Source organism: Ceratotherium simum, chromosome 39, assembly GCF_057802395.1.
Source record: "Ceratotherium simum simum isolate JZ-2026a chromosome 39, ASM5780239v1, whole genome shotgun sequence".
NCBI lineage: Eukaryota > Metazoa > Chordata > Mammalia > Perissodactyla > Rhinocerotidae > Ceratotherium > Ceratotherium simum.
This window is the reverse complement of record NC_141938.1, coordinates 829,226-856,264: the sequence shown is the minus strand read 5'-3', so window position 1 is coordinate 856,264 and position 27,039 is coordinate 829,226. Positions and strand designations below refer to the sequence as shown.

General features: G+C 40.3%; 1 protein-coding gene across 1 annotated transcript in view; it reads right to left on the bottom strand.

Moving 5' to 3' along the window:
* Positions 1 to 278: 278 nt before the first annotated feature.
* Positions 279 to 27,039, bottom strand: part of LOC101401294 (adhesion G protein-coupled receptor E2-like) — a 38,356-nt gene continuing 11,595 nt past the window's right edge. The window contains exons 9-18 of the mRNA XM_014797641.2: positions 25,310 to 25,417; positions 24,902 to 25,122; positions 24,538 to 24,717; positions 23,269 to 23,466; positions 22,754 to 22,989; positions 8,141 to 8,207; positions 7,790 to 7,881; positions 6,729 to 6,897; positions 6,533 to 6,643; positions 279 to 1,624 (exon numbers count right to left, since the gene is read on the bottom strand). Coding sequence (XP_014653127.2) covers positions 1,616 to 1,624; positions 6,533 to 6,643; positions 6,729 to 6,897; positions 7,790 to 7,881; positions 8,141 to 8,207; positions 22,754 to 22,989; positions 23,269 to 23,466; positions 24,538 to 24,717; positions 24,902 to 25,122; positions 25,310 to 25,417 — 1,391 coding nt within the window. The 3' untranslated portion in view covers positions 279 to 1,615. The remainder of the gene's footprint in view (positions 1,625 to 6,532; positions 6,644 to 6,728; positions 6,898 to 7,789; positions 7,882 to 8,140; positions 8,208 to 22,753; positions 22,990 to 23,268; positions 23,467 to 24,537; positions 24,718 to 24,901; positions 25,123 to 25,309; positions 25,418 to 27,039) is intronic.

Sequence of the window (27,039 nt, the reverse complement as noted above, 5' to 3'; positions counted from 1 at the left end):
AAATATCTGTTGTTCAAGCCACCCAGTCTATGGTATTTTTTTGTGGCAGGCTGAGCTGACTAATACACAGGTCCTCAAGATCCCTGGGCATGGGGATCATGTCTGCCTTGTTCATTTTAGTTTCCTTCAGTTTAGCATGATGCCTTTCAAAGGAGTGGGTGCTCATTAAATATTTGAAGAGTCAATGAATAAATTGGTGTAGGATGAAGAGCTCCCCTGAATATCCATATTATGTCCATAAATAACATTTTATTAAAACACAGTCATGATCATTCATCTGTGAGTGTCTATGGCAGTTTTCCTGCTACAATGGCAGAGTTGAGTTGTTGCTATAGATACGTGGCTGTCATGGTTAATTTTATGTGGCAACTTTACCGAGCCACAGGATGCCCACATAGCTGGTTAGGCATGATTTCAGGGTGTATCTGTGAGGGTGTTTCCAGAAGAGATTAGCATTTGAACTGGTGGACTGTGTAAAGTAGATGGCCCTCTCCAGTGTGGATGGGCATCATCCAACCCATTGAGGGTCTGGAGAGAAGAAAATGCCAGAGGAAGTTTGAATGAACTCAGCTGGACTGTTTGAGCTGGGACATCAGTCTTCTGCCCTTGGTGCTCCTGGTACTCAGGCTTTCAGACCCAGACCAGAATCTATGGCTCTCTAGCTCTCAGGCCTTCAAACTATACCACACGTTTTCAGGGGTATTCAAATGGCAGGTGGCAGATTGTGGGACATCTCAATCTCCATTATCATGTGAGTCATTATCTCATAATACATATATCTTTTCATATACACATATAAATGTATGTGAGTGGGTATGTGTCTGTAGGTATATGTGTGTGTGTATATATATATCTTTACATATATATATGTATGTACATATATATATATGTACATATATATGTATATATAGGTTCTATTTCTCTGGAGAACCCTGACTAATACACTGGCCCGCAAAGCCTAAAATATACATATCATGACCTGAGCTTTCAAACTATCTGCATCCTGGTGTGAGGATGAAATGAGATTGTGTCTGTGAAGTAGTTTATTCTCAATTGTCCAGCTGTATGACTTGGTTTATAGAAATCTTTCAGCCTCTGTCAACTCTAGCTGTAAAAATCACTTCCTTTCCCCCTGAAAGCTCCATGAAGGCAGGACCTCTGTCTCTCCTGATCTCTGCCTTGGACATGGTAAGTAGTCAATATTTTTGAATGAGTGAATAATTAAACACATAGAAAACAGAACAAAGGAAGTAAGAAATCCTGAGTACAGCGTGAATATCCCCGTTCTTTTGCATGTTGTCAGTGTGAAAATCCACTGAGGCTGGTTTTCCCACTCATAGACTTTCAGCATCTGCAGTTGTCTTTGTAGGAAGGAGAGGCTTCAGGACCCCAAAAATTGGACGACACCTGGCCTTTTATATGTTGAATGTTTTCTGAGCACACTGTAGGGCACAGGAAAATTCCAGATTTCACAGGAACTGAGTGTCGAGCATGTCCACATGACTTCCTTCACATTGTTGAAATGATGGATTTCTTGAAACACACGCCACAAAGTCTTCTTTTATCCTCTCTTCTGATATTCCATAGGACAAGAAGATATAGTTCAAAAGATATTTTAATAAACCTGGAAATATAATATTTCAGACATTATTTTTAGGACTACAGAAAGATAACTTAAAAGTTTCCTTTGAAAAAAATAAGAAATTTAAGAAATCTTTAATCACAAAATTTCCTTGCCAGATGCATTTGTCAGAGTAAGATCAAAAGACCTTATCAGATAGCATTCTGCTAGACCCCGGTATTTCTCAGAAGTCCCTTCTCCCTACATTTCCACACCCCCAAGTTACAGAAGCTAACAGCAATTAAATCTGCTACAGAAAATAATCAGTTTCAAAGTGTGATTTCTGATCCCTCTGCTTCAGAGTTTGTGATATGTTGCTTTATGCATGGAGTCATAAAAGAGGGCAGGTGAGAAATTAATGAAGCGTGGGAAATATTATCTGTTGTTCTTCACTTAAAATGGAAAGGAAGAAGCATTAAATTCTTTCCCCCCCTAACCTTTCTATCTGCAATATGAGTCATTTATTACTAGGTCTACAGGAAGCTCAGTGTAATTTCTTGTGTTTGAGATGGGCAACTACACATACTTATGTATACTCCAGAAGTTTATAAATACTGTACTTCAGGAAATTATTCAGATCTGAACATAAGAGAAAATAGTGTGTTATTCTTGAAAGAGACTGCAGGAAGCCACAGAGGAGAAGCCAGAATGGGGGTGAGACATCCTCACATCTTTACACAACAGAGACTACAAATTTTAGGAGACAGCAGAAAATAATATTACAATAAGCAATGAATTTTCTTGGTCCTTTGCCCAGAGATAGTAGAAATAGTTGAGATTACTTGAATTTAGAAGATTTCATTGGCTTTCAGATGCCATTACTGTATTTCTCTCACAGAAAGTATGTTTCCTTTCTTCATATGTATGTCAACGTGGGAGTGATGGTAAATATTTCTTCAAATATCTATAATATGATGGCGATTTCGGTGGCTCTACAATAGGTAGACTAAACCTATGTACAATAGGTGTAGTAGACAGAATAATGATCCCGTAAACATGCCCACATCCTAATCTCTGAAACCTATGAGTATGTTACTTTACATGGAAAATGGATTAAGTTGAGGAACTTGAGTTGCAAAAATTATCGAGGATTTTCCAGGTGAGCCAATGTAATGATTAGGGTTTTTAAAAGGGAAAGAATGAGGCAAAAGAGTCAAACATGGGAAAGGAGACATAATGCCAGAAGCACAGGAGAGAGAGATAGACAGAATTAAAGATGCTACACTGCAGGCTTTGAAGATTCAGTGGATCAAGGGGCCACTAGCTCAGAAATGCAAGCAGCCCCTAGAAGCTGGGAAAGGTGAGGAAACGGATATTCCTCTAGAATCTCCAGAAGGAGCACAGCTCTGATGATACCTTGATTTTAGTCCCATGAGACCATTTGGACTTTCTACTTCTAGAACTATAAGATAAATTTGTGTTCTTTTCAGCAGTAAGTCTGAGGTAATTTGTTACAACAGGAGTAGTGAACAAATACAATAATAGTATAGATGTGAAAGTATCAGTTTTCTGTGATTCTGGAGTGAGGAAATCATCAATTTGGTTCAGGGGCTCCTAGGAACTAGCTCCCAGGGAAGAGGATATGGCCTTGCTGAGGCTGAGCTCACTCAAGAACGTGGAGGGTCTGTTAGCATTCCCTTAAACAGAAAGGCATGGATTATTTGTCATTTTCTTTCTGAATGAGTGCAAGTGCTGAGCGGGACAGGGCTGTGATACAGCAAGAATGGAGCCTCTCGGATCCGTGGGACTCTCCCTTGTGTGGACGACATCAGCTATACTGTGGGATGCTGCATCAGCTCCTGCTCCATTACATTGTGCATCCTTGGCTGAATCAACATTAACAGTGTGTGGGAGGGATGTTCTTCCCCTCCCACCAAAGCACAATCCACTTGAAAGCCAGAAAAGGGATGCAAGTATTTAGTTCTGTGTCTCAGAAGACTGTCTAATTTGAAGGGAGGAGAGGAAGGAGGCAATGGAGGATTTAAATGTTTAGCAATTGGGTCAAGCTCACGTATCAAGCACTTGGTAGAGCTGATATTTCATTCCAGATCTGTTTCAGTCTGGGAACTAAGATCTACTGAAAGCTCTAGATTATAAGGAAATATTTGGGTGTTAATAGGTAGCCGTGAGGGTTAATAATAAAGCAGTAACTAAGGCAGAGAATTATCTTGAAATTCTCGAGAGAAAGAGGCACCATAAGCTGATCAATAGTTTGTTCTAATAATTTACCTCCATCATGGTCAGACAGTTCATTCTTTTGTTTGTTCAATAGACAATTGTTGAGCACTTGGGAAGTGTTAGACGCTGGAGAGAGATTGATGAACAAGACAGTTCCTGCCACATTTTGCAGCTGCAATTTGTTCATTCATTAATTTAATCAATCATGCAGCAATCATATATTGAGCATTTCTACATGCCTGGCCCTGTGTGAAATGTTAGGGAACAATAGGAAACAAAAGTAACAAGGTGACTGATTGGGATGAATTCTAGAGGGAAGACAGACATTAATCAAATAGTAAAAATGAAGAGTAAAATGACATGGACAAATGCTCTGCCGGAAAGGTACAGGGGCTATCAGAGTTAAAAACAAGAGAATTGGACCTATTCTGAGCAGGGAGAGAAGGTGTTTTGGGGGAACTGACATATGAGTTGAGATCCTAAGGCTTACATAGTTTTGAGTCAAGAAATATAAAACAGTCTTTCAAGAAGAGGGAATATGTCGAAAGCCTTGATCCAAAGAGGCACAGGGAATTTAAAAAATTGAAAGAAATCTGCTGAGGCAGGAATAAGGGTGAGCACGTGGTAGATGAAGCTGGAGAGGTAAGCAGGAGACAACCCAAGCAAATACTCATTGAGTTATTGAATTCGGGTTTGATCCTACATGTAGTAGGTTTAAAAGGAGGGACATGATTTTATTTGTGCGTTGAAAAGATCCCTCTGACATACAGGATGCATAGGAAGATGACAAGAGTCTAAAGGGATGGTCAGTTAGGAGGATAGTGCAATTGCTCAAGCAAGTAAAGATGGCAGCCTGGCCAAGCAGGGGCTGATGAGGGTGGAGCCAGCTGGACCTACTGGGGACATGTTGAGAAGACAGGAGCAACAGGAGTGTATGATGGACAGATTATGGTGGGAAATAAGATAATTGTTTGAGAGAAAATTTCAGGTTCCAAACTTGTGCCACAGCATCGATGCAGTTCCATTCAGAGAGAAAGACACCACGGGAAAGAATTGGATTAAGATAAAGATTGCAAGTCTTATATTGGAAGGCTGAGTAGAAGGCGTCTTTGAGATACCAAAAAATGTCAAATAAGTAAGTGGAAATACCCCTCGAAATCTCGGAGGAGAGGTCAGAGCTAGAGAAACATACAAGACCATCATTTGCATCTAGGTGGTGACTGGTCTAAGGAACAGATGCTATTGTCTAGGAGGAAAGAATTTCATGAGAACCGAAGTTGTTCTGGAACCAATCCATTGGACAGAGCTATAAAGGAGACAGAGAGAAAAGGTAGAGAGAGTGGAAGAAAGAAATGGGGTGGTGTATAAGGAGAATCTAGAGGGGAAAAGGATGGAGAGTTTCATGAGATAGGAGTGGCAAATAGTGTCAGAAGTTTCTGAGAGGACTTTCAGGGACATGAATATCATTGTAGGTCTAAGAGGTATATGTTTTGGTGGAATGATGGGGGAAAGAAACCATGTTTGCATGGGTTGAGGGAGTGAGTTCAAGGCAGGGAAATGGAGACATAGAGAAAAGTCAACTCTTGGCTGGTAGCTAGAAGGGGGCCAAGTAGTACATGTTTGTAAGATAGAAGAGAAGCAAACGTGTTTCCATGACTATGGGAGGAACATTGTTGAGAAGGTGAGGGAAGGAAAGAGGGAGGGAGGGAGAAAAGGAAACAGAGAGAGAGAGGGGATGTGTGAACAATAATGTAAGGATAATAAGGCATGAAGGATAGGATCCAAAGTGGAGGTGGAAGTATTGTCTTCAGAGAGGAGAAGGGAAATTGTGTCAATGACACAAGGATGTGGAGAGGATGCACGTGGTGTTTGGTCGGTATGGCTGACAGCATGGAGTGTGCAAAGTCTCATTGTAATGACTGACTTTCTCTGTGAAATAGGTGATGAGACAATTTGCTGAGAAAGGGAGGAGATAGAAGATTCAGCAGTGGAACCACTGCTGGGTGAACAAGGTAACAAGAGAAATGCAGAAGGACTTCCTGGTATCACAGTAAGTCCTTTTAAATGGGAAGGACGACTCACGAGATTTACTAGAAGCTAGAAGAAGTGAGAAAATGTAGGCAAAAGAACTTTGAAAGTCTAAGCCAGTTAAGTGTAGCTTCTTACTAATCAGTGCCATGAATCACCCCATGCCATTCCTGCTTTTCCTTGCTGGTTTTGCAGTGGGTAGAGGGTGCTGAAATATTGTACGGTGTTTTTAGGAAAGCCTAAAATGCCAGCTACCACTTGTTTCTGTTTAATTCATGAATGTGTACATCATTTCCCTCCATTTCTGCCTTTTTGGGGGTACTGTTGAGTGACTGTCAGATAGCAGTGGGTGTAGAGGAAAAGGACAGAGTAATGTGGCTCTGAGGAAATGTGCATCACCACTGTAGATCATTGATTCTTGCTTGTTTAGGTAAGATGCATGGCACATAGCATGTGTTCAGTAAGAGTGTGATGTATAAAAGTCTAGACTAACAGTGTTCCCTAAGAAGTAAGAGCAAAATATGTTTTTTTAAATAAGCTTTTAAACTGAACCAATTGCTAATGGTCAATGAGTCCAGCAGTAAACCAAGTGTGAGTCATCCCAGGGCACCCCCTGCTGCAGACACAAGTTGTCCACTGTGGGAGGCGCGTGTTTTTCAAGTAGATCAGTCAGTGGAGTATTCTGGGAGCACTACATTATCTTACCATGATGGGTTTGGAGGCATCAGACATGGCTCTGCTGGAAAGCGTGTATGTCTCAGACTTGCCTTTGATTTTTCTGACCCTTTTGAACCATTTCCCATATTGCTCCCGAACCTGCAGAGGCAAGGTATACTCTGCGTCAGCTCACTGAGTGGAGTGAGCATGGGAAGAGTCCTGAATGGGAGTCAGACAGTGGTACCTGCTGGCTGAGGAGACAGTACACGAGGAAGATGAAGACACCCTGCAGGCTGTTGATGATGGTGAAGAGGTAGGCCATGACATGGGCAGCTGGACCCACCTGCAGGATTCCCAGACACCACGTGCAGCCCAAGATGAAGAGCTGAGCTGTGGCTTTAAATGTCAGCATCCTGGGGAGGAGGAGAAAGGAGGCTTGTGATGCACCCAGAGCAACACAATCAAACAATTCTCATCTCCACCCCATGGATGCTCCTGCATTCCCCTGTTGGTAATGAATTCTCCCACTGCATTGTGATCAGCTTTGATCTTTACTGTCAATGATTCCCCACAGTAGACGTGCCACTCAGGTCCAGGGCAGCATTCTGATTTGGATAGAGGAGGATAGTGATACTTCAAAATGTAAGTTTCAAAAATTTTTTGATGCTTCATAGAGATCCTTAATTTCATTCAACCAACCCTAATGAGGAGGTACTGCACCTTAGGCTATGTGCTGGGGCCTGGGCATTAAAAATAACAAAGGCAAGGTTTCTATTTTCATTTGGAAAGGATCATTATAGCACATAGAATAAATAGCATTAATTTTGCACAAGGGTTCCTGGAGCAAAGGACTTCCCAATCCTCCTAGATTTGATGGTGACTAGGAGTTTTTCCAGAGAGAGGAATGGATGAGGGATGAGAAGGAGCCTTAACTGACTGTGAGGTATGAAAGTGTCATAGGAGCAGGCACAGATTTTTCTAAGTGTTTCACGGGCACATAAATGTTCTTTGCACTTATGTCATAGGACTGCTGACAAAAGTCCAAAGAATGTTTATCAACAAATGTCAATCCTTCCTGTTGCAGAGGGAGTTACAAGCTGGGATTAGAGATGGACAGAACATTTTGACTGGGTGTCAGACACACACCACTGAATCTGATCTGGCCACCTTTGAAGCATAACTGGGTATTGTACTCAAGTTCCCTCAGAAGACCCTGAGAAGGGACACCAGGTGCTGCTGAGGCACATGGCTTTGCTCTTGGGACCACACGTGTCTGTGGGGTTGTCACTTTCTTCTCCATCTTACCTTTTGTTCTGGAGGGTGGACACATCACTGCTGAGGGAAGAGAGTTTGCTTTTCAAAATCCAGAGGGTCACCAGAAAGAAAGCTTCATTGACCTTCAGAAAACCACAGAAGGTTTATTGAGTAAAATTTCCGTCTGATTCTGAATCCTAGCCTGTCTAACATCAATTCCACAATTAAGTAGTTTTAATATTTTGTAACAATTTTAGAGTTTGTAGTTTTTGGAGGATTTTAGAAAACAAAACCAAACCCATGATATGCCAAGGAATTCCTGCTCCTGTCCCCTTACTTATAATTCTGCTCTTCTAATTGCCCTCAGCTGAGCATTAAGGATGCTCTGATGTCATCACTCACAGAGAAGATGGCACAGACTGGTCCAAGGAAGCCCCATATAAATCCCTTTTCTGAGTGGAGCCAGCAGCTGAGCAAGAGAGAGAATAAAAAATGCATTGGTCCTTAGGGATATAGAGCAATTATGCAAATTCATCCATTTATTGATTCTTCAACAAATATTGAGTGTCTTCTCTGTGATAGGCTATGTGGTTGGCTCTGATGATACAGCGTTGAAGAAAGTAAACATCATTTTAAGTCCCACAAATCTCACATCGGGTAGGAGACAAGCAATTAGACACAGTGTGACAATAAAACAAAAACAGGAGGCTATGAGAATGTATCCTAGATGTCATGCTTAATTTGGGCTTTAAGAGTTTAGAATTTTCAGGGAAGATACCTCAATGAAATAATAGTTCAGTTGAGATATGAACAATGAATGGATGTCTCTGAGATAAACAGTGTTGACGCGGGGAGAAGTGTGAAATTTTAGGTTCAGGAGACTGAAGTTTTCAAGAGTCTTGTTAACCTAACGTGGTTCTAAAGGGCCCTTCCTACACTATTCAATTTATTGATTTTTCATCTGCTGCAAAACTCATCCACTGAGTTTAAATAATTTTTCTGGCTTTATTGAGATATATTTCACATACCATAAAATTCACCCACTTAAACTGTAGAGTTCAATGATCTTTAGAATATCAGAGTTGTGCAACCATCACCACAATCTACCTTTAGAACATTTTCAACTGCTCAGGAAGAAACTTCAGAGTGATGTCAGCATCATGGTGGAGTGAATTATTCTCTTTGTCTCACCCCTTTAAGTTACAACCAATTGGAAATCTACTGACAACAGAGGACTCCCTACACAGTACAACATGATGCCTAAGAGATCCATGCATCTATACATCTGAAGGTGGGTGGACTGGATCCCAAGGAGGCAGTGGAACCAGAGGAGCAGCCCCTACTCCCTCCCCCGGCAACAGTGGCCCAGGGCAGGGGTCCCCACACAAGTGCATGTGCCTCCGAGCTGATGCTGTGTGGCCAGAATCGAGAGGCATGGCTTGATCCTTGTCCATTCCTCATGGATCCAGCACATGCACCTGTCAACAGAGACTGTGGCAGCTGAAACACCAGGTGTGCCTTAGCCCCTGCACCCCCAGCCAGCACTGGCTGGTGGTGCACACACCCTGAGAATTCAGGACACAGGGGATCCAGTGACCCAGCCCCATGTCCCACCCCCAGTAGTGGCCCACACTTTCCAACATGGGGACAGTATGCAAATTTGGATTTTCCTGCTTGGGGCAGGTAGCCCTGATCAGAGTTTTCAAAACTTACCAGCGAGCACCAGAGACCAGAGGCTGCACAGCAAGCAACGACCACAACCGCTCTCTGCATAGCCTGTCTGCTCCCTCCCAGTAGTGGCAGGTGGAACCTGTGACCAGAGGCCTCAGGAGTCACAGCAGAATTAGTGACCCAGCCCCAGTGGCAGCACCCACAACACTGGCTCCACTAGCAGCAGGGGCTGCATACAAGTCCCCAGGGCCCTGGGCCACCAGCACTGACAGCAGCACCTGTGAGCCCAGTGCACCTGGCAGCAGTGCAGGCAGCAAACTCAGACAAACAAAGAGCAGCAGCACAGGTGGGGCACAGGACAGCATCTCAGGCCATGGAGGTCCCATGGAGAGCCATTGGAGAAACACATGACCCAGATGACCCCAGAAACAGCAGAAGTGCTCACAGCATGGTGACACCCATGGCAACTCCTATGACTGCAGCAACATCATAAGCAGCAAGGCACCAGGAACTTCAGAGGCACAAGCGGCATAAAGAGGGCACTGGCAACACCTCTAGCAGAGGCAGTGGAGGGTGGAAATGGCAGGCTCTCAAATACAACCATAAGCAGCTCAGAACCAAAGTAACCAAAGCTGTACCCAAATAATAAAGATAGTTATTACAACAAATGCAGTGGCAGAGGATCAGGTCATCAAATACCATGAAGATCTACGGTAACACGGCAGAACAGAAAGAGAGTGACAACCCTCTAGAAACCAAACCTGAAGTCACAGAAAATTACAATCTAACTGACAGAATATTCAAAATAGCTGTCAAAAATAAACTCAAGAAGTTACAGGAAAGCACAGAAAGACAGTTCAATGAGCTCAAGAATAGAATTAAGGAACAGAAGGACTACAACACCAAAAAGAGTGAAACTCAAACAAACAAACAAACAAAGAAAACAAAACAAACAAATTCTGGAGATGGGGAACACAATTAATGAATGAAAAATAGAAAGCTTTAAAAATAGAGCAGACAATATGCAAGAGAGAATTAGTGACCTTGAAGATAGAAATCTAGAAATGATTCTGGTGGAGGAAGAGAGGAACTAAGATTTTTTAAAAATGAAGAAATTCTACGAAAAATATTGGACTCATTTAGGAAAAGTAACACAAGAATAATATGCATCTCAGAAGGAGTACAGAGGGAGAAAGGAGGAAAGGGCTTATTCAAAAAAATATTAGCTGAGAATTTCCCAAACCTGGGGCAGGAAATGGACATAGGAAGCCAATAGAACTCCTAATACCTCAATGCAAAAAGACCTTCCCAAGCCTTATAACATTGAAACTGTCAAAAGTCCATGCGAAAGTGAATATTAAGGGTTGCAAGAGATAAGAAGATGACCTACGAAGGAACTCCCATGTGACTTTCTTCAGATTTCTCAGCAGAAACATTACATGCTAGGAGAGAGTGAAATGATATATTCAAAATACTGAAAGACAAAACTATTAGCCGAGAATACTAGATCCAGCAAAATTACCTTTCAGATAGGATGGAGAAATAAAAGCTTTCCCAGACAAACAAAAGCTGAGAGAGTTCATTGCCACTAGACCTGCCTTACAAGAAATGATGCAGGGAGACCTCCTACCTGAAACAAAGACAAAGGTTTACAAAGCTTGGAGCATAGAGATAAATGACAAAATCAGAAAAATTCAGCTCTATACCAGAACAGGTGAGCACATACCTTATTATAACATAAAGGATAAAGGGAAAGAAAGCATCAAAAAGAACTTCAATATGATCACAAACTCAAAACACATAAAAGAATAATTTGCGACAACATAGAAGGGGAAGAGCTAGGGGATGGAACCTGCATAGGCTAATGAAGGTAAGAGGCTATCAGAAAAAGAACTATCTAACCCATGAGACCTTTTATATAAACCTCATGGTAACCACAAAACAAAGAATCAGAGCAGAGTCACAAATGAAAAATAAAAAGAAAACTGAGAAAACCATCACAGAAGACTACCAAACTGAAATGGCATAAATACAAGGGAAAAAAACAAAGGAAATACAGAACAACCAGAAAACAAGGGACAGAATTGCAATATTAAGCCCTCATATATCAATAATCACTCTAAATGTAAATGGATTGAATTCACCAATCAAAAGACACAGAGTGCCTGGATGGATTAAAAAAGAAGACACAACAGTATTCCATCTCCAGCAAACACATCTCAGCTCTAAAGACAAACATAGGCTCAGAGTGAAGGGATGGAATATGATATCTCAAGCATATGGCAACCAAAAACATTGGATGTAGCCATATTTATATCAGACCAAACAGGCATCATGAAAAAAGTTAACAAGAGACCAAGATGGGCATTATATATTAAGAAAAGAGACATTCCACCAAGATGATTTAACACTTAATAATGTATATATGCACCAAACACAGGAGCACCAAAGAATATAAAGCAACCATTAGCAGACCTAAAGGGAGAAATTGATGGCAACAATATAATATCAGGAGACGTTAAAACCCCACTTGCATCAATGGATAGATCATTCAGACAGAAAATCAACAAGGAAACAGTGGCCTTCAATGAAACACTAGAGCAGATGGCCTTAACAGATATATATAGAACATTCCATCCAAAAACAGCAGAATACACACTCCTCATAAGTGAACATGGAACATTCTCAAAGATAGACCATATGTTGGGGAACAAAGCAAGCCTCAATAAATTTAAGAAGATTGAAATCAAATAACTTTTCCAACCACAATGCTATGAATCTAGAAATCAACTACATGAAAAAAGCTGGAAGAGTCAAAAATATGTGGACCCTAAACACCATGCTACTGGACAACCATTGGATCAATGAAAATATTAAAAGAGAAATAAAAAAATACCTCGAGACAAATGAAAATGAAAACACAATGTAATAAAATTTATGAGATGCAGCAAAAGTGATACTAAGAGAGAAGTTCATAGCAATACAGGCCCACCTCAACAAACAAGAAAAATCTCAAATAAACAATCTTACACTCTCCCTAAAAGACCTAGAAAAACAAGAACAAACGAAACCTAAAGTCAGTAGAAGGAAGTACATAATAAATATCAGAGCAGAAATAAATGAAATAAAGACTAAAAGAACAATAGAAAGGATAAATGCAACTAACAGCTGGTTCTTTGAAAAGATAACCAAAATTGACAGTCGCTTAGCCAGACTCACTAAGAAAAAAGAGAAGATTCAAGTAAATAAAATCAGAAATGAAAAAGGAGAAATTACCACAGACATCACAGAAAAACAAAGGATTATTAAAAACATACTATGAAAAGCTATACACCAACAAATTGGATAACCTAGAAGAAATGGATAAATTCTTACAATCATGCAACCTCCCAAAATTGAATCAAGAAGAAATAGGGAATCTGAATAGACCAATCACAAGTAAAGAGATTAAAGCAGTAATCAAAATACTCCCAAAAAACAGAAATCCAGGACCAGATGGCTTCTCTGGAGATTTCTACCAAACATTCAAAGAAGACTTAATACCTATTCTTCTTGAAAGATTCCCAAATATGGAAGAGGAAGGGACACTCCCTAACTCATTCTACGAGGCCAACATTACCCAATACCAAAACCAGACAAAGATGAGACAAAAAAGGAAAATTACAGAACAATATCGCTGATGAACCAAGATGCAAAAATCCTCAACGAAATATTAGCCAATAGAATTCAACAATACATTAAAAGGATCATACATCATGATTAAGTGGGATTTATTCCAGGGATGCAGGGATGGTTCAGCATCCACAAATCAATCCACATGATACAGCACATTAAAAAATGGAGAATAAAAATCACACGATGATCTCAATAGATTCAGAGAAAATCAACTAGATGAAAAAAGCTGGATGTGTCAAGATCCAACATCCATTTATGATAAAAACTCTGAAGAAAATGGGAATAGAAGGAAAGTAGTTCAACATAATAGAGGCCATTTTTGACAAACCCACAGCCAACGTCCTACTAAACAGCTAAAAAACTGAAAGCCATTTCTCTAAGAACAGAAACAAGGCAAGGATTCCCACTGTCACCACTCTTATTCAACATAGTACTGGAGGTTTTAGCCAGAGCAATTACGCAAGAAAAAGAAATAAAAGGCATCCAGATTGGAAAGCAAGAAGTAAAACTGTCACTATTTGCAGAGGACTTGATTCTACATATAGAAAACCCTAAGTAATCAAAAAAGACTCTAACAAACAATCAACAAATACAGTAAAGTTTCAGGGTGCAAAATCGACTTACAAAAATCAGCTGCATTTCTATACACTAATAACAAACTAGCAGAAAAGGAAAGCAAGAACACAATCCCATTTACAATCACAACAAAAAGAATAAAATACCTAAGAATAAATTTAACCAAGGAGGTGAAAGATCTATATACTTAAATCTATAAGACATTATTGAAAGAAATGGAAGAAAACATAAAGAAATGGATCGATATTCCAAATTCATGGGTTGGAAGAGTAAACATAGTTAAAATGTCCATATTACCTAAAGCAATCTACAGATTCAATGCAATCCCAGTCAGAATCCCAGACATAGAACATAGAACATATTGAACATACAGAACATAATCCACAGACATAGAACAAAGAATCCTATAATTTATGTGGAATAACAAAAGACCCGGAATAGCGAAGCAATCCTGAGAAAAAGAACAAAGCTGGAGGTCTCACACTCCCTGACTTCAAAATGTCCTACAAAACTGTAATAATCAATACAGGATGGTGTTTGCAGAAAAACAGACACACAGATCAATGGAACAGTATTGAGAGCCCAGAAATAAAGCCAGACATCTACAGACAGCTAATGTTTGACAAAGGAGCCAAGAACATACAATGGAGAAAGGACAGTCTCTTCAATAAACGGTGTTGGGAAAACCAGACTGCCACATGCAAAAGAATGAAAGTAGACCATTATCTTACGTTATACACAAAAATTAAGTCAAAATGGATTAAAGACTTGGATATAAGACCTAAAACCATAAAACTCCTAGAAGAAAACATAGGCAGTATGCTCTTCAACATCGACCTTATCAGTATCTGTTTGAATACCGTATCTACTCAGGCAAGGGAAACAAAATTAAAAATAAACAAGTGGGACTAAATCAGACTAAAAAGCTTATGCACAGCAATGGAAACCATCAATGAAATGAGAAGACAACCCACCAACTGGGAGAATATATTTTCAAATCATATATCCAACAAGGGGTTAATTTCCAAAATATATAAAGAACTCATATAACTCAGAAACAAAAAAATGAAGAACCCAATCAATAAATGGGCAGAGGATATGAACAGACATTTTTCCAAAGAAGATATACAGATGGCCAACAGGCATATGAAAAGATGTTCAACATCACTAATTGTTAGGGAAATGCAATTCAAAACTACAATGAGATATCACCTCATGCCTGTCAGAATGGTTATAATTAACAAGACAAGAAATAACAAATGTTGGAGAGGATATGGAGAAAAAGGACCCCTCATGCACTGCTGGTGGGAATGCAAACTGGTGCAGCCACTATGGGAAACAATATAGAGATTTCTCAAGAAATTAAAAATAGAAATACCATATGATCCAGCTTCGACTACTGGGTATTTATCCAAAGAACATGAAATCAATAATTCAAAAAAATTTATGCAGGCCTATGTTCATCACAGAATTATTCACAACAACCAAGAGAAGGAAGTAACCTATGTGCCCATCAACGATGGATGGATAAAGAAGATGTGGTATATATATGCAATGGAATACTACTCAGCCATAAAAAAACTAAAATCATGCCATTTGCAACAACATGGATGGATCTTGACGGTATTATGCTAAGCAAAATAAGTCAGACAGAGAAAGACAAATACTGTATGATTTCATTCATATGTGGAAGATAAACACATAAATAACAAGAACAGATTGGTGGCTACTAGAGAGGAAGGGAGTGAGGCAGGCAAGGGATAAAGGGACACATATGTATGATGAAGGACAAAAACTAGACTAGTGGTGGTAAATACGTTGCTGTCTACACAGAAGGTGAGATATAATAATGTACATCTGAAATTTACACAGCTTTATAGCCAATATGGCCTCAATAAAATAATTTTTAAAAAATTACAGATGCCACCCCAGGAATTGCTACCTGTTTGTAAAACTAAAGGACTGGATACAATCTAAATGTACATCAATATAGGGCTAGTTATTGAAATTATGAAACATTTATATAATAAAATATTATGCATCTATAAAAAAGGAATGAAGAAGCTCTATTTGTATAGCTGAAGAATCTTCAAGATTCGTTGTTAAATGAAAAAAATCAAAGTGGAGAACAATGTGTATGGTATGCACCCAGTGGTACTGAAGATATATTTTTAAAAAATGTCATTTTATATTAATAAAATGCTTTTGATAGAAAAAAAGGAAACTTCATTCACAGTAGCAGTCAGACCTCATTCGGACTTTCAGGCACCCCACCCCTGAGTCTAGCCCCAGTGCACCATTAATCTTCTTTCTGTCTCTATGGTTTTGTCTATATTGGACATTTCACATAAATGAAACCATAAAATATGTGATCTGTTATGACTGGATTCTTTCATTTAGCATAGTGTTTTCAAGGCTCATTCATGTTGCAGCATGTTTTCATGTCTGAATAATATTTTTTAGTCTTTTTTAATGGCTCAGTAATATTCCCTTCTATGGATATGTCACATTTTATTTATCCATTCATCAGTTGGTGGACATTTAGCTGGTTTCCAGTTTTCGGGTATTTTGAATAATGCTGCTATGAGCATTCATGTACAAGTTTTTGTGTGGACATATGTTTTCACTTGTTTTGGGTATGTACCTAGGAGTGGAATTGCTGGGTCATGTGGCAGCTGTATGTCAACCTTGGAGAAACTGTCAAACTGTTTTCCAAAGTGGCTGCACCATTTTACATTCTAGTCAGCAATGTATGAGAGTTCTAGTTTTTCCACATCCTTGAAAACACTTTCTTCCTGTCTGTCTTTTTAAAAATTTTAGCCATTTAGCCTAATGGGTGTGAAATGACACCTCATTTTTTGGTTTCTAATTTTCATTTTACTAATGACTAACGATGTTAAGCATCTTTTCATGCATTTATATGTCATTTATACCTTTAAAGTAATGTCTATTCAAATCTGTCAATTTTTAAATTGAATTATTTGTCTTTTGCTGTTGAGTTACTCAATTTAATTTTAAGAACAGTGCAAAACAAACGTTCTCTTATGATCAAGATTGATTACTGAGGCATAGGGAGCTTACGTCTGTTGCTCAAGGTTTTACTTTCAGATAGTGAGAGATTCCACTCTTTATACCACATGAGGGTAAAGTGGAGAGCGAGGCAGACACCTCAGGACAAAGGAGAGTGTGTCAGGACATCTCAGGACAATGAAGTACACACTGAGAAGCATGTAATCAGGAAAGAACTGAAGTGTCCAAGGAGGACACCTGGAAAGAGCTCAGCTGATGCAGGTGAACATGAATTTTAGCAGCTCGTCCTGGTTAAGAGTGCACGTTCTGGGAGACTGACTTCCTGAATGGAGGAGTGAAGACCTTGGTAAACTTGCTGTCCATCTAAAACAACAAAAGTATAAGCAAAACAACTAAAACCAACAATTTCAAGACTCTATCAATTATCCAAAGCCACAGAACAAACCAGAAGTATTCTAGCCAAGAGAAACTACTGAACCTCAATGAGACTGGAGAGGAAGGAGTCTGTGATGTTTTAACGTGGAACCATTTCAGTTCCTTCTCTCCGCAGCTTAGTGGTGCAGCATCCAAGACTTGCTAGCCTTGCAGACAACAGAGAGATATGACTATTTTTAGAGATCTGTTAAAGGCATCATCATCATCCCCAGAGCACAGCTGGTATTTTGTTCTGATCCTTTGACTCCCTGTGAAGATTTTATTCTCCAAATTTGGTGGCTATTTGATTCGACTGAAAGCTCATCTCAGTGGGGGACAAAAAGGCCTACTTCCTGGGCAACAGCAAAACAATAGCAAACTACTGTCACACCACCAGCTGTCTAAGGCTGTGACTTCAGGTTGGACCAACAAGAACTTGTCTGGGGATTTAAAAGGAAATACTGGAGCACTAAAGGACCACAGGGAATCTTGAAAAGCTCTGAAATCTTCATGGAAACCTAAGGATGCACAAGGCTGTGCCCATGCTCAGGAAAGGACTGGGAATAAAGAAGGCACCAGTCTCTCTTCTCTGGCTGACCTTGAGGCTTTGTGCCATCAGAAAGTGAGAGCTCAGTCTGTTACACAAGCTCCCTGAAGTTTGCAGGTGTGCCTTCTCATACACATACCTTGTAAAAGAGTTCAAAGCTTATAGGCGAGGCATGTAAGGAAATCTTATGCCCAAAGATTGAGTGGCCACTAAATTGTCCTGAACCAGGTATGACCTCCTAGGCACCTAGGATTAAAAATAAAAACAAGAACTTTAAAAAGCTAGCAGAAAACTCAGAGGCTGCATGCTACAGAGAATGATCAATGCACAGAATTAGTTCAGGAAAGTCAGTAACAAACAAACAACAACAAACTAGAAATAACAACCAGCCTTTGAGGAATCTGATAACAGGAGTGTTACAACATATGATCTAAAACTCTTGGTTTTAACCAAAAATTTATGATATACACAAAGAAACAAAACAGTATGCCTCACACACATGGAAAAAAATCAATCAAAAGAAAACGTGCCTGAGGAGGCACAGGTTTTGTGCTTAGTACACAAAGTCTTCAAATGAATTACTATAAATATATTAGAAGAAATAAAATAAACCATGTCTGGAAAATTAAATGCAAGTATGACAACATCTCACCAAATAAAGAATATGAATGAATTATGAATGGAACCAAATAGGAATTCTGGAGTTGAAAATTACAGTAATTGAAATGAAAAATTATTTGAGGGGCTGGACAACAGCATTGAGCAGGCAAAAGAAAGACTTAATAGGGCCAGCCCCAGTGGTGTAGTGGTTCAGTTTGCCATGCTCCACCTCAGTGGCCCGGGTTTGGATCCCTGGTGCAGACCTACACCACTTGTGGCTGTGTTAGGGTGGCAACCCACATACAAAATAGGGGAAGATTGGCAGCAGTTGTTAGCTCAGAGCAAATCTTCCTCAGAAACAACAAAAAGAAAGAATTAATGAATTTGAATATAGGTCCATAGAAATTATGCAGTCTCAGGGCAAGGAAGAAAAAGAATGAAGAAAAATGAACAGAACCTCAGAGACCTGTGGCACAGGACCTAGTGCACCAACATGCACATAATTGACATCCCAGAAAAAGATGAAACAAACGGGCCAAAAACTACTTAAAGAATGAGTGCCTGAAAACTCCCTAAATTTGGAGAAAATATTAATCTACACATCCAAGAAGCTCAGTGAACTACAAGTGGAATAAACTCAAAGAGAGCCACACCTAAGCACATCAGAGACCTACTGACAAGAGTCAAAGATGAAATCTATAGAGTGGTGAGAGAAAACTAATTTTTCATGTACAAAAGGTCCTCAATAAGATTAACAAATGACTTCTTGTCTGAAATCATGGCTGTCAGAAGGCAGTGGGATAACACCTTCAAAGAGTAAAAAAAATGTTAGCCAACCAAAACTTCCATATCTAGCTAAATTCTCCCTGAAAAAAAAGAAATTCAGTCATTTCAAGATAGACAAAAATAAGATAAGTCTTGCTAGCATAACTGTCCTACAAGAAATACTAAATGAGCCCTTCACACTGATAGGATAGGAAACTAAGCAGTAACTTGAATCCACAAAAAATACTAGAGAGTGCCAGTAAAGGTAATTACATGGGTATCAGGAAAGGCACTATAAACTTATTTTTATTTGTAACTCTTTCATTCTCCTGTGTCAAAAGACAACTGCACAAAGCAATGCTTATAAAACAGCGTCAATGGTTTACAACAGTAATAGTACTAAAGAGGAGAAAGGAAATAGAGAAACATTGGAAGAAAGTTTAGTATAGTAGTGAAATTAAGTTAGATGCTAATTGCAATCCTCAGGGCAACTCAAAAAACATAGTAAAAGAAACAAGGGAATTGAAAAAGTACACTAGAAAATGTCTATTTAACACAAAAGAAGAGAGGAAATGAGGAATAGGAGAGTAAATAAAGCTATTTGATGTACAGGTAAGAAATGTCAAATGGCATACAAACTCTACCTTATCAGTAATTACATTATAAATCAATGCATTAGACACCCCAATCAAAAGTCAGAGAATGGTAGTATGGATTAAAATTTTTATTCTATCTACTGCAAGACACACTTTGGATTCAAAGACAAAAGTAGATTGAAAGTAAAAGGATAGAAGGAGTAACCAAATGAGAGCTGGGGTAAAGACAAATAGGACACTTTAAAATAATAAGAGGGTCAATCCATCAGGAAGATATAACAACTATAAACATACATGCACCAAACAACAGAGTCCCTAATACATGACGCAAAACCCGAGATTGAAGGGAGAAATAGACAATTCAACAACAACAGTTGAAGACTTCAACACCTCTGTAGTGGGTTTGATAGTGACCCCCCAAAATATGTCTCCAAGTCCTAACCACTGGTTCCTGTGATGGTGACCTTACTTGGAAATATGGTCTTTCCAAATGTAAATAAATTAACAATCTCAAGATGAGATCATCCTCAATTTAGAGTGGATCCTACTTCCAATACGTATTGTCCTTGTAAGAGAAAGAAGAGGGCTATTTCAGAGGCAGAGGCACAGAGGAGCAGGCCACTGGAAGACAGAGGCAGAGATCAGAGTTATGCTGCCCCCAGCTGGGGAATGACTGGAACCACCAGAAGCTGGAACAGGCAAGGGAGGATTCTCCCCTGGGCCTTCAGCGGGATTGCAGCCCTACCAACCTGCCTTGATTTTGGATTTCTGGCCTCCACAACTGTGAGAGAATATATTTCTGTTATTTTAAGCCACCAAGTTTGCAGTGCTTTGTTACCACATCCTTAGGAGCTCATGCAATGTCACCTTGAAAAATGGATGAATAATGAGGCTTAAGATCAACAAAGAAATGGAATATATGAACAACACAATAACCGATGAGATCTAACAGACATTGAGAGAAATTCAATTCAACAACAGAAAATGCACATTCTTCTCAAGTGCATGAGGACCGTTCTTTCGGATAGGATAGACCATAAGTTAGGTGTTAAAAGAAGCCTCATAAAATTTTAAAAATTGGAATCATTCAAAGTATTTTTTCTGACCACAAATGAAGGAAATTAGAACTCCACAACAGAAGAAAATTTGAATTTCATAAATGCATAGTAATTAAACACTATCCCAGATAACCAGTAGGTATGTTCCATTGATTTTCAACAAGGATATCTAGACAATTCAATGGAGAAAGAATATCCTCGTCAACAAATAGTGTTGGGAAAACTGGGTATCGATATGCAAAACAAGAATATTAGGCCCCTACCTCACACTATACACAAAAATTAACTCAACAGCTATCATAGACATAATTATAATAGCTAAAACCATAAAGTTTCTAGAAGAAAAAAATTGGAAGAAGTCTTTCCGTCCTTGTGTTAGGCAATGGTTTCTTAGATATGACATCCTAAGCACGACCAACAAAAGAAAAAATAGCTACATTTGATGTCATCAAATTTAAAAGCTTGCCTGCTTTAAAGCACATTATCAAGAAAGTGAAAAGACACAGATTGGGAGAAAATATTTAAATCATATATTGATAATGGACTAGTATCCAGAATATATTAAGAACTCTTACATCTCAACAATAAAGGGACAAACACCCAATTTAAAATGGGCAAAAAATTTGAATGAGTATTTCTACAGGGAAGATATGCCAATGTTCAATAAGCCTGTGAAAAGATGCTCAAAATCATTAGTCACTAAGGCAATGCAAATCTAAACCCCAGTATAATAACACTGCACACTCATTAGGATGGCTAGAATAAAAAATGTAGGCATTAACTGTTGACAATGATGTGGAGAAATTGAAACCCTCATATATTGCTGGTGGGAATGTAAAATGGTACAGACACTGGAAAACAGGTGGCAGTTTGTCAGAATGCTCAACATAGATTTGCCATGTGGCCCAGTAATTCCGCTTGTAGATATATACCCAAGAAAATGAAAACATAGATAACCACACAAAAACTTGTACATGTATGTTTATAGTGGCATTGTTCATAATCACAAAAAAATTGAAATAATCTAAATGTTTGTCAACTGATGGATGGATAAAATCTGCTATATCCTTGTAATGGAATATTATTTACAAAACAACACCACCAGCAACAACAACAACAAAGAATGGGGTCATGAAACTTGCTGCGACATGGATGAACCATGAAAACATCATGCTAAGTGAAAGAATCCCATCACAAGGACCACATGCAAGAGTTCATTTAGTGAAATATCCAGGATAGGCAGATCCGCAGAGACACAGAGCAGAAGAGTTACTGTCAGGGGCTGGGTGGAGGCCTGGGTAGTGGGAATGGGGAGTGAAGGTTACTGTACACCAGGTTTCTTTGGGGGAATTGAAAACATTCAAAAATTAGATTGTGGTGATGGCTGCACAACTCGGTGGTTATTCTAAAAACCACTGATCTGGACACTTAGAAGGGTAAATTTTAGGTATGTGAAATATATTTCAATAAAAATGTAAAAACAGTCAACTTGGTAGTAAAAGATGGAAATAAAGGACTGCAAGCTCGGGAGCTTGACTGCCTGGATTCGAGTCACAGCTCTGCTACTTTCTATCTGTGCACCTTTGGGCATTTACTTAAACTATCTGTGCCTCAGTCTACCCCTCTGTAACATGGGGCAAATGAGAGTATGCATCTGCTTCACAGTATTGGTGTGAGGGTTGATTAATTAACACATATAAAATGGTTAGAAAAGTGCCTGGTCCACAACAAGCACCTTGTAAACCTTAACTATGATACAGTCTATTACTTTGATTATTCAGATCAGCTCTACTATTATAAATGAAAAACTGGAATGTCCTTTGTATTTAGATAAAGAAACAGGTTAGATTTTTTTTAAATGATGCCCTAACTACTTCTTTTGATTTCTTCTTGCAATTTGAAGGACAGAGATCTAAAAATATTCTCCTTAATTAATAATATCTTCCCCCAGAAAAAAGCCCTCTGGATTATTACTTAGTGTCTCTCTCCATATTATGCTCTGGCGTGATCAAAGTGCTCTGTTGGTTCTATGATGGCCATGGTCGTGCTGGAGAAGAAAAGGACAGAGGGAATTTACATTTACCGGGTGGGTGTTCCATAAAGGTGAGGCCTGGATGCTGCAGAAATCGCCACAATCACAGCCGGGACCCCGTAGCCCACAGGGAACATGAGCTTCCTCATGAACCTGCTCGCGCTGGTGTAGTTGACCACCATCAGGTTGCGAGCAGTGAGGAAGAGGTGCAGGCCCTCCAGCAGCATCCAGGTGAAGGAGGCCAGGTAGAGATAGTGTAAGGCACCCGCGATGAGGGCGCACAGCACCTGGGGGCAGAAGCAGGTGTCAGCAGGAGGCACAGTCAGGGTGGAGGGTGGCCCAGGACCTCTCCTGCACCTTGCCCCTGGGGAGGACTCTGAGGAGCATGAAGGAGTTGTCAGAGAGGGTTTGTCTTCCAGTTGCATCAGTCAATGTGAAACTGGCTACTCACCTCTCACCTTCCCCGAGAGACAAGATTATTTTATTACAGTGTCCAGTGCAACGTGGTTCTGTGGACCCAGCACCTCTGGGGCAGGGCAGAGGGTCCACTGGGACAGGGTCAGTACCTTGATCTCGGTTCGGTCGATGGCCGTGAGGAAGAGGAGGTGGGCCAGGAGGAGGCAGAGGGAGAGCTGCAGGTGGAGCGAGGTGCTGGTGTTCTGGATGGCTCTGCACAGCAGGAAGGTGAGGGACGCCAGGAGGAGGCACAGCAGAGAGAGGCTCAGCCCCACATAGGTGATCACAGCCAGCACGGGGTCCTCCTCCTGGGACCCGGAAAAGAGATCACAGTCATGCCTTCCTGACATTGCTTCCACCATTTTGATTTTTAAGCACAGCAAAATTAGGAATGGAGGAGCCAGGTAAATTTGTGATGTTTATGGCTAAGTACCCAGAGGTTCAGAATGTTAGAATACTATGTGATTCTGAACTGATTAACTCAGACCCTGCACCAAGCCCTGGACTCAGAAGGGCCTATTTTTGTTTAGAGGCCACCTGATGGAGTCTTTGGTTTTGTGATCCAGAGGAATTCAGCAGCTCACCTGGCCAGGGTAGGTGGCCAACATGGCTCCTGACCCACCTGTGCTCACTGGCTCCCACGATCCCCTCAGACCTCTGCCATCACCAAATCTTCCTTTCTGCAGCCCCTGAGCACTGCTGTACTAAAGACCCCTGTGGTAGGCATAATTCGAATTTGACAACCATATCCCTGCTCCTGGGTGCACACACACCATTTTCCAGGTTTTCAATCAAAGGAAATTCTGGGTGCTACTGTGCAAGGATTTTAGAGCTGGAGTTCAGGTCCTATATCAAATGACTTTAAGAGAAGGAATTTATCCTGGGTGGGACTGATCTGGTCTGGTGAGGCCTTGAAAGATCTGGACTCCTCCAGGAGAAAAAGATTCAAAGTTGGAGAGTTTTGATGTGAGGAAACTTCTGATTCTGGCCTCCACAAAGGAACACTGATACCTTGTGAATGAGCCTAGAAGAGGGCCATGTGAGAAGGAATGCAGGTAGCCCATAGATGCTGAGCATGGTACCCTGATGCCAGGTGGCAAGAAAGTGGGCCCTGGGTCCTACGGCTACAAGGAACTGAATTCCGCCAGCAACCAGGGGGCTTAGAGGAGGACCCCAAGCCTCAGACGAATGTGTGTCCCTGGCTGACACAATGATTTCAGCCTTGTAAGATCCTGAGCTGACAACCCAGCTATACCACGCAGGACTGCTGACCTGCAGATACTGGGGGATAATACACTTGTGGTTCTATTGAACTGCTATGTTGTGGGAATTTGTTACAGTGCGATTCACACTGAATGCAGCCCTCTCAGAGCCCTCACCTGCACGTCGTAGTGGGCCATGAGGACGGCGAAGCTGCTGAGGTGGGTGCAGTGGCAGGTGGTGCTGGTGTCTCTGGTGTCCACCAACCTGCAGCCTGTGGTGGCCCAATGACCACTTCCATTCTGGCCACGCTCCCAGAAGACACAGAACACCCTCTGCCTTGGCCCAGAGGTCAATGACTGTAGGAACAGAGAGTAGGTGTGAGCTGGTGGTTCTGGTGCTCAGAAATGATGACCTAACCTGGCTCATGCAGTGCTTTCCTGGGGAAATGATGCATCCACAGGGGAGCCTCCCTGAACCCTGAGGCTGTGCCCAGGACTCAGACCTCTTCCACACCCACACCCCCATCCCACCTGGACTCACATGGTTAAAGATGAAGGTGACTCGGAAGCTGAGGTTCTGGGTGTCATTGTTGTTCATAAAGGCGGTGACGACATCTGAGAGCAGGACAGGGGAGACTACCTGCAGCAAGTCCTTGTGTGTCTCATGTACAACTGCCCGCTTCTCAGGCTTCAGGACCAGGGGGGCCTCAGCCAGCAACTTACCCATCCCTGGCATGGAGACAAGGCCCACCACAAAAGGACCTGTAGGACGAGGTGAAGTGTGTCATCTTGGCATCCCCAACAAGACCCCTTCTTCAGATGGACTCTTTCCTTGTGGCCCCACCACACCCCACACTTCCCTTTAGCATTTAATTCTCTATCTGTCACATCCCTGGGCACTTGTCCCACTGTGAAGCCTCAGTGACCTTCTCCCCATCTCAGCTGTTACCTGAGTCTCCAGATTTCTGCACCACATCCCAGTTCAGCAGCATCTTTGCCTGATTCTGACTCAAGATGACATTCCTGTCTCCTTGCTCCCGCACCTCCATGGACAGTTCTATGAGTTGTGGGAGTTACACAGTTGAGTTAGGTTAGTAATTGTGACGGTAGTGGTGCTTTAATAGGATGACTTTATATATATACATAGTCACAATAGTATGTGTAATATTATCATTTTGTGTATGAAATGATAGTTCTATTTTATATATATACTTCCAGGGACAGCTCTATGAGTTGTGGCAGTTAGATTAGTAATTGTGCTGCAGTGGTTGATATAGTACCGTTATTTCGTGTATATATATATATATATACACACACACACACTCACACATATACATACACCAAAATTATGTGTAATACTGTTATTTTTTTGTACCAAACAAAACCATTATTTTATATATATTATAATGTCGTGTATAATATTTGGTAGAAATAATAATGGTGTATATATATGTTTATCATCTGAATTTACAAGGGATTATAATGGAAACCTTGAGTAAATTTTCAACAACAAATTAGATAATCTTGATGAAATGGACCAATCCTGGAGACATGTAAACTACAAAACTGGCTGCAGAAGAAATAAAAAGTCTGAACAGCCCTATAAAGGGATCGAATCAGTAATCAGAAACTTACCAAAGTGAAAAGATCAGACCTGATGGCTTCTCTGGTGAATTCTACCAACCATTTAAGGAAGAATTAACATGAATCCTTTCTAAACTCCTCCTTAAAATAGAAGAGGAAGGAGCACTACCTATATAATTCTATGAGGCCACGCTCACCCTGAAAACAAAAGCAGAGAAAGACATCACAAGAAAACAAAACTGTAGACCTATCTCTTATGAACATAGATGAAAAAATCTTCAGCTAAATATTAGGAGTAAATTTATCTATGGAGTCTCAAGACTTGCACACAGAAGACTACAAAATATTGTTGAAAGAAATCAAAAACCCTAAATAAATGGAAATACATCCTTTGTTCATGAATTGGCAGACTTAATATGGTTACTATGGCAATACTCCCCAAAATAACCTACAGATTCAATGCAATGCCATCAACATCTAACAACATTTTATTATTTTTTTGTAGAAATGGAAACGCTCAACCTAAAATTCATATGGCAGTGCAAGAGGCTCAAATATGCAAAACAATCTTGAAAACGAAAAAGTTGGAGTACTTGCACCATCTGATTTCAAACTTAATACCAACCTATAGTAATCAGAACACTATGATACCGGCATGAGACTAGGCATATAGACCCACAAAATAGAATTGAGCATCCAGAAATAAACCCATGTATCTACAGTCAATTGATTTTCAGCAAGCAACACCAAGACCTGTCAATGGAGAAGGAATATTCTCTTCAACAAATGGTGCTGGGACATCTGGATATCCACAAGCAGAAGAAAGATGTTGGCCCCTACCTCACATAAGACACAAAAATTGACTCAAAATGGATCAGAGACCTAAATTTAGGAGCTAAATCTAGAACAATTAGGAGAAAATATAGAGGTAAATTTTCATGATCTTGGGTTTGGAAATGGATTCTTAGATAGGGCACCAAATGCACAGGAAACAAAAGAGAAAATAAATAAAATGGACTTCATCAAAATTGAAATATCTGTTTATTGAAATGAAAAGACCATGAAGAAAATGAAAAGACCATCTGTGGAGTGTGA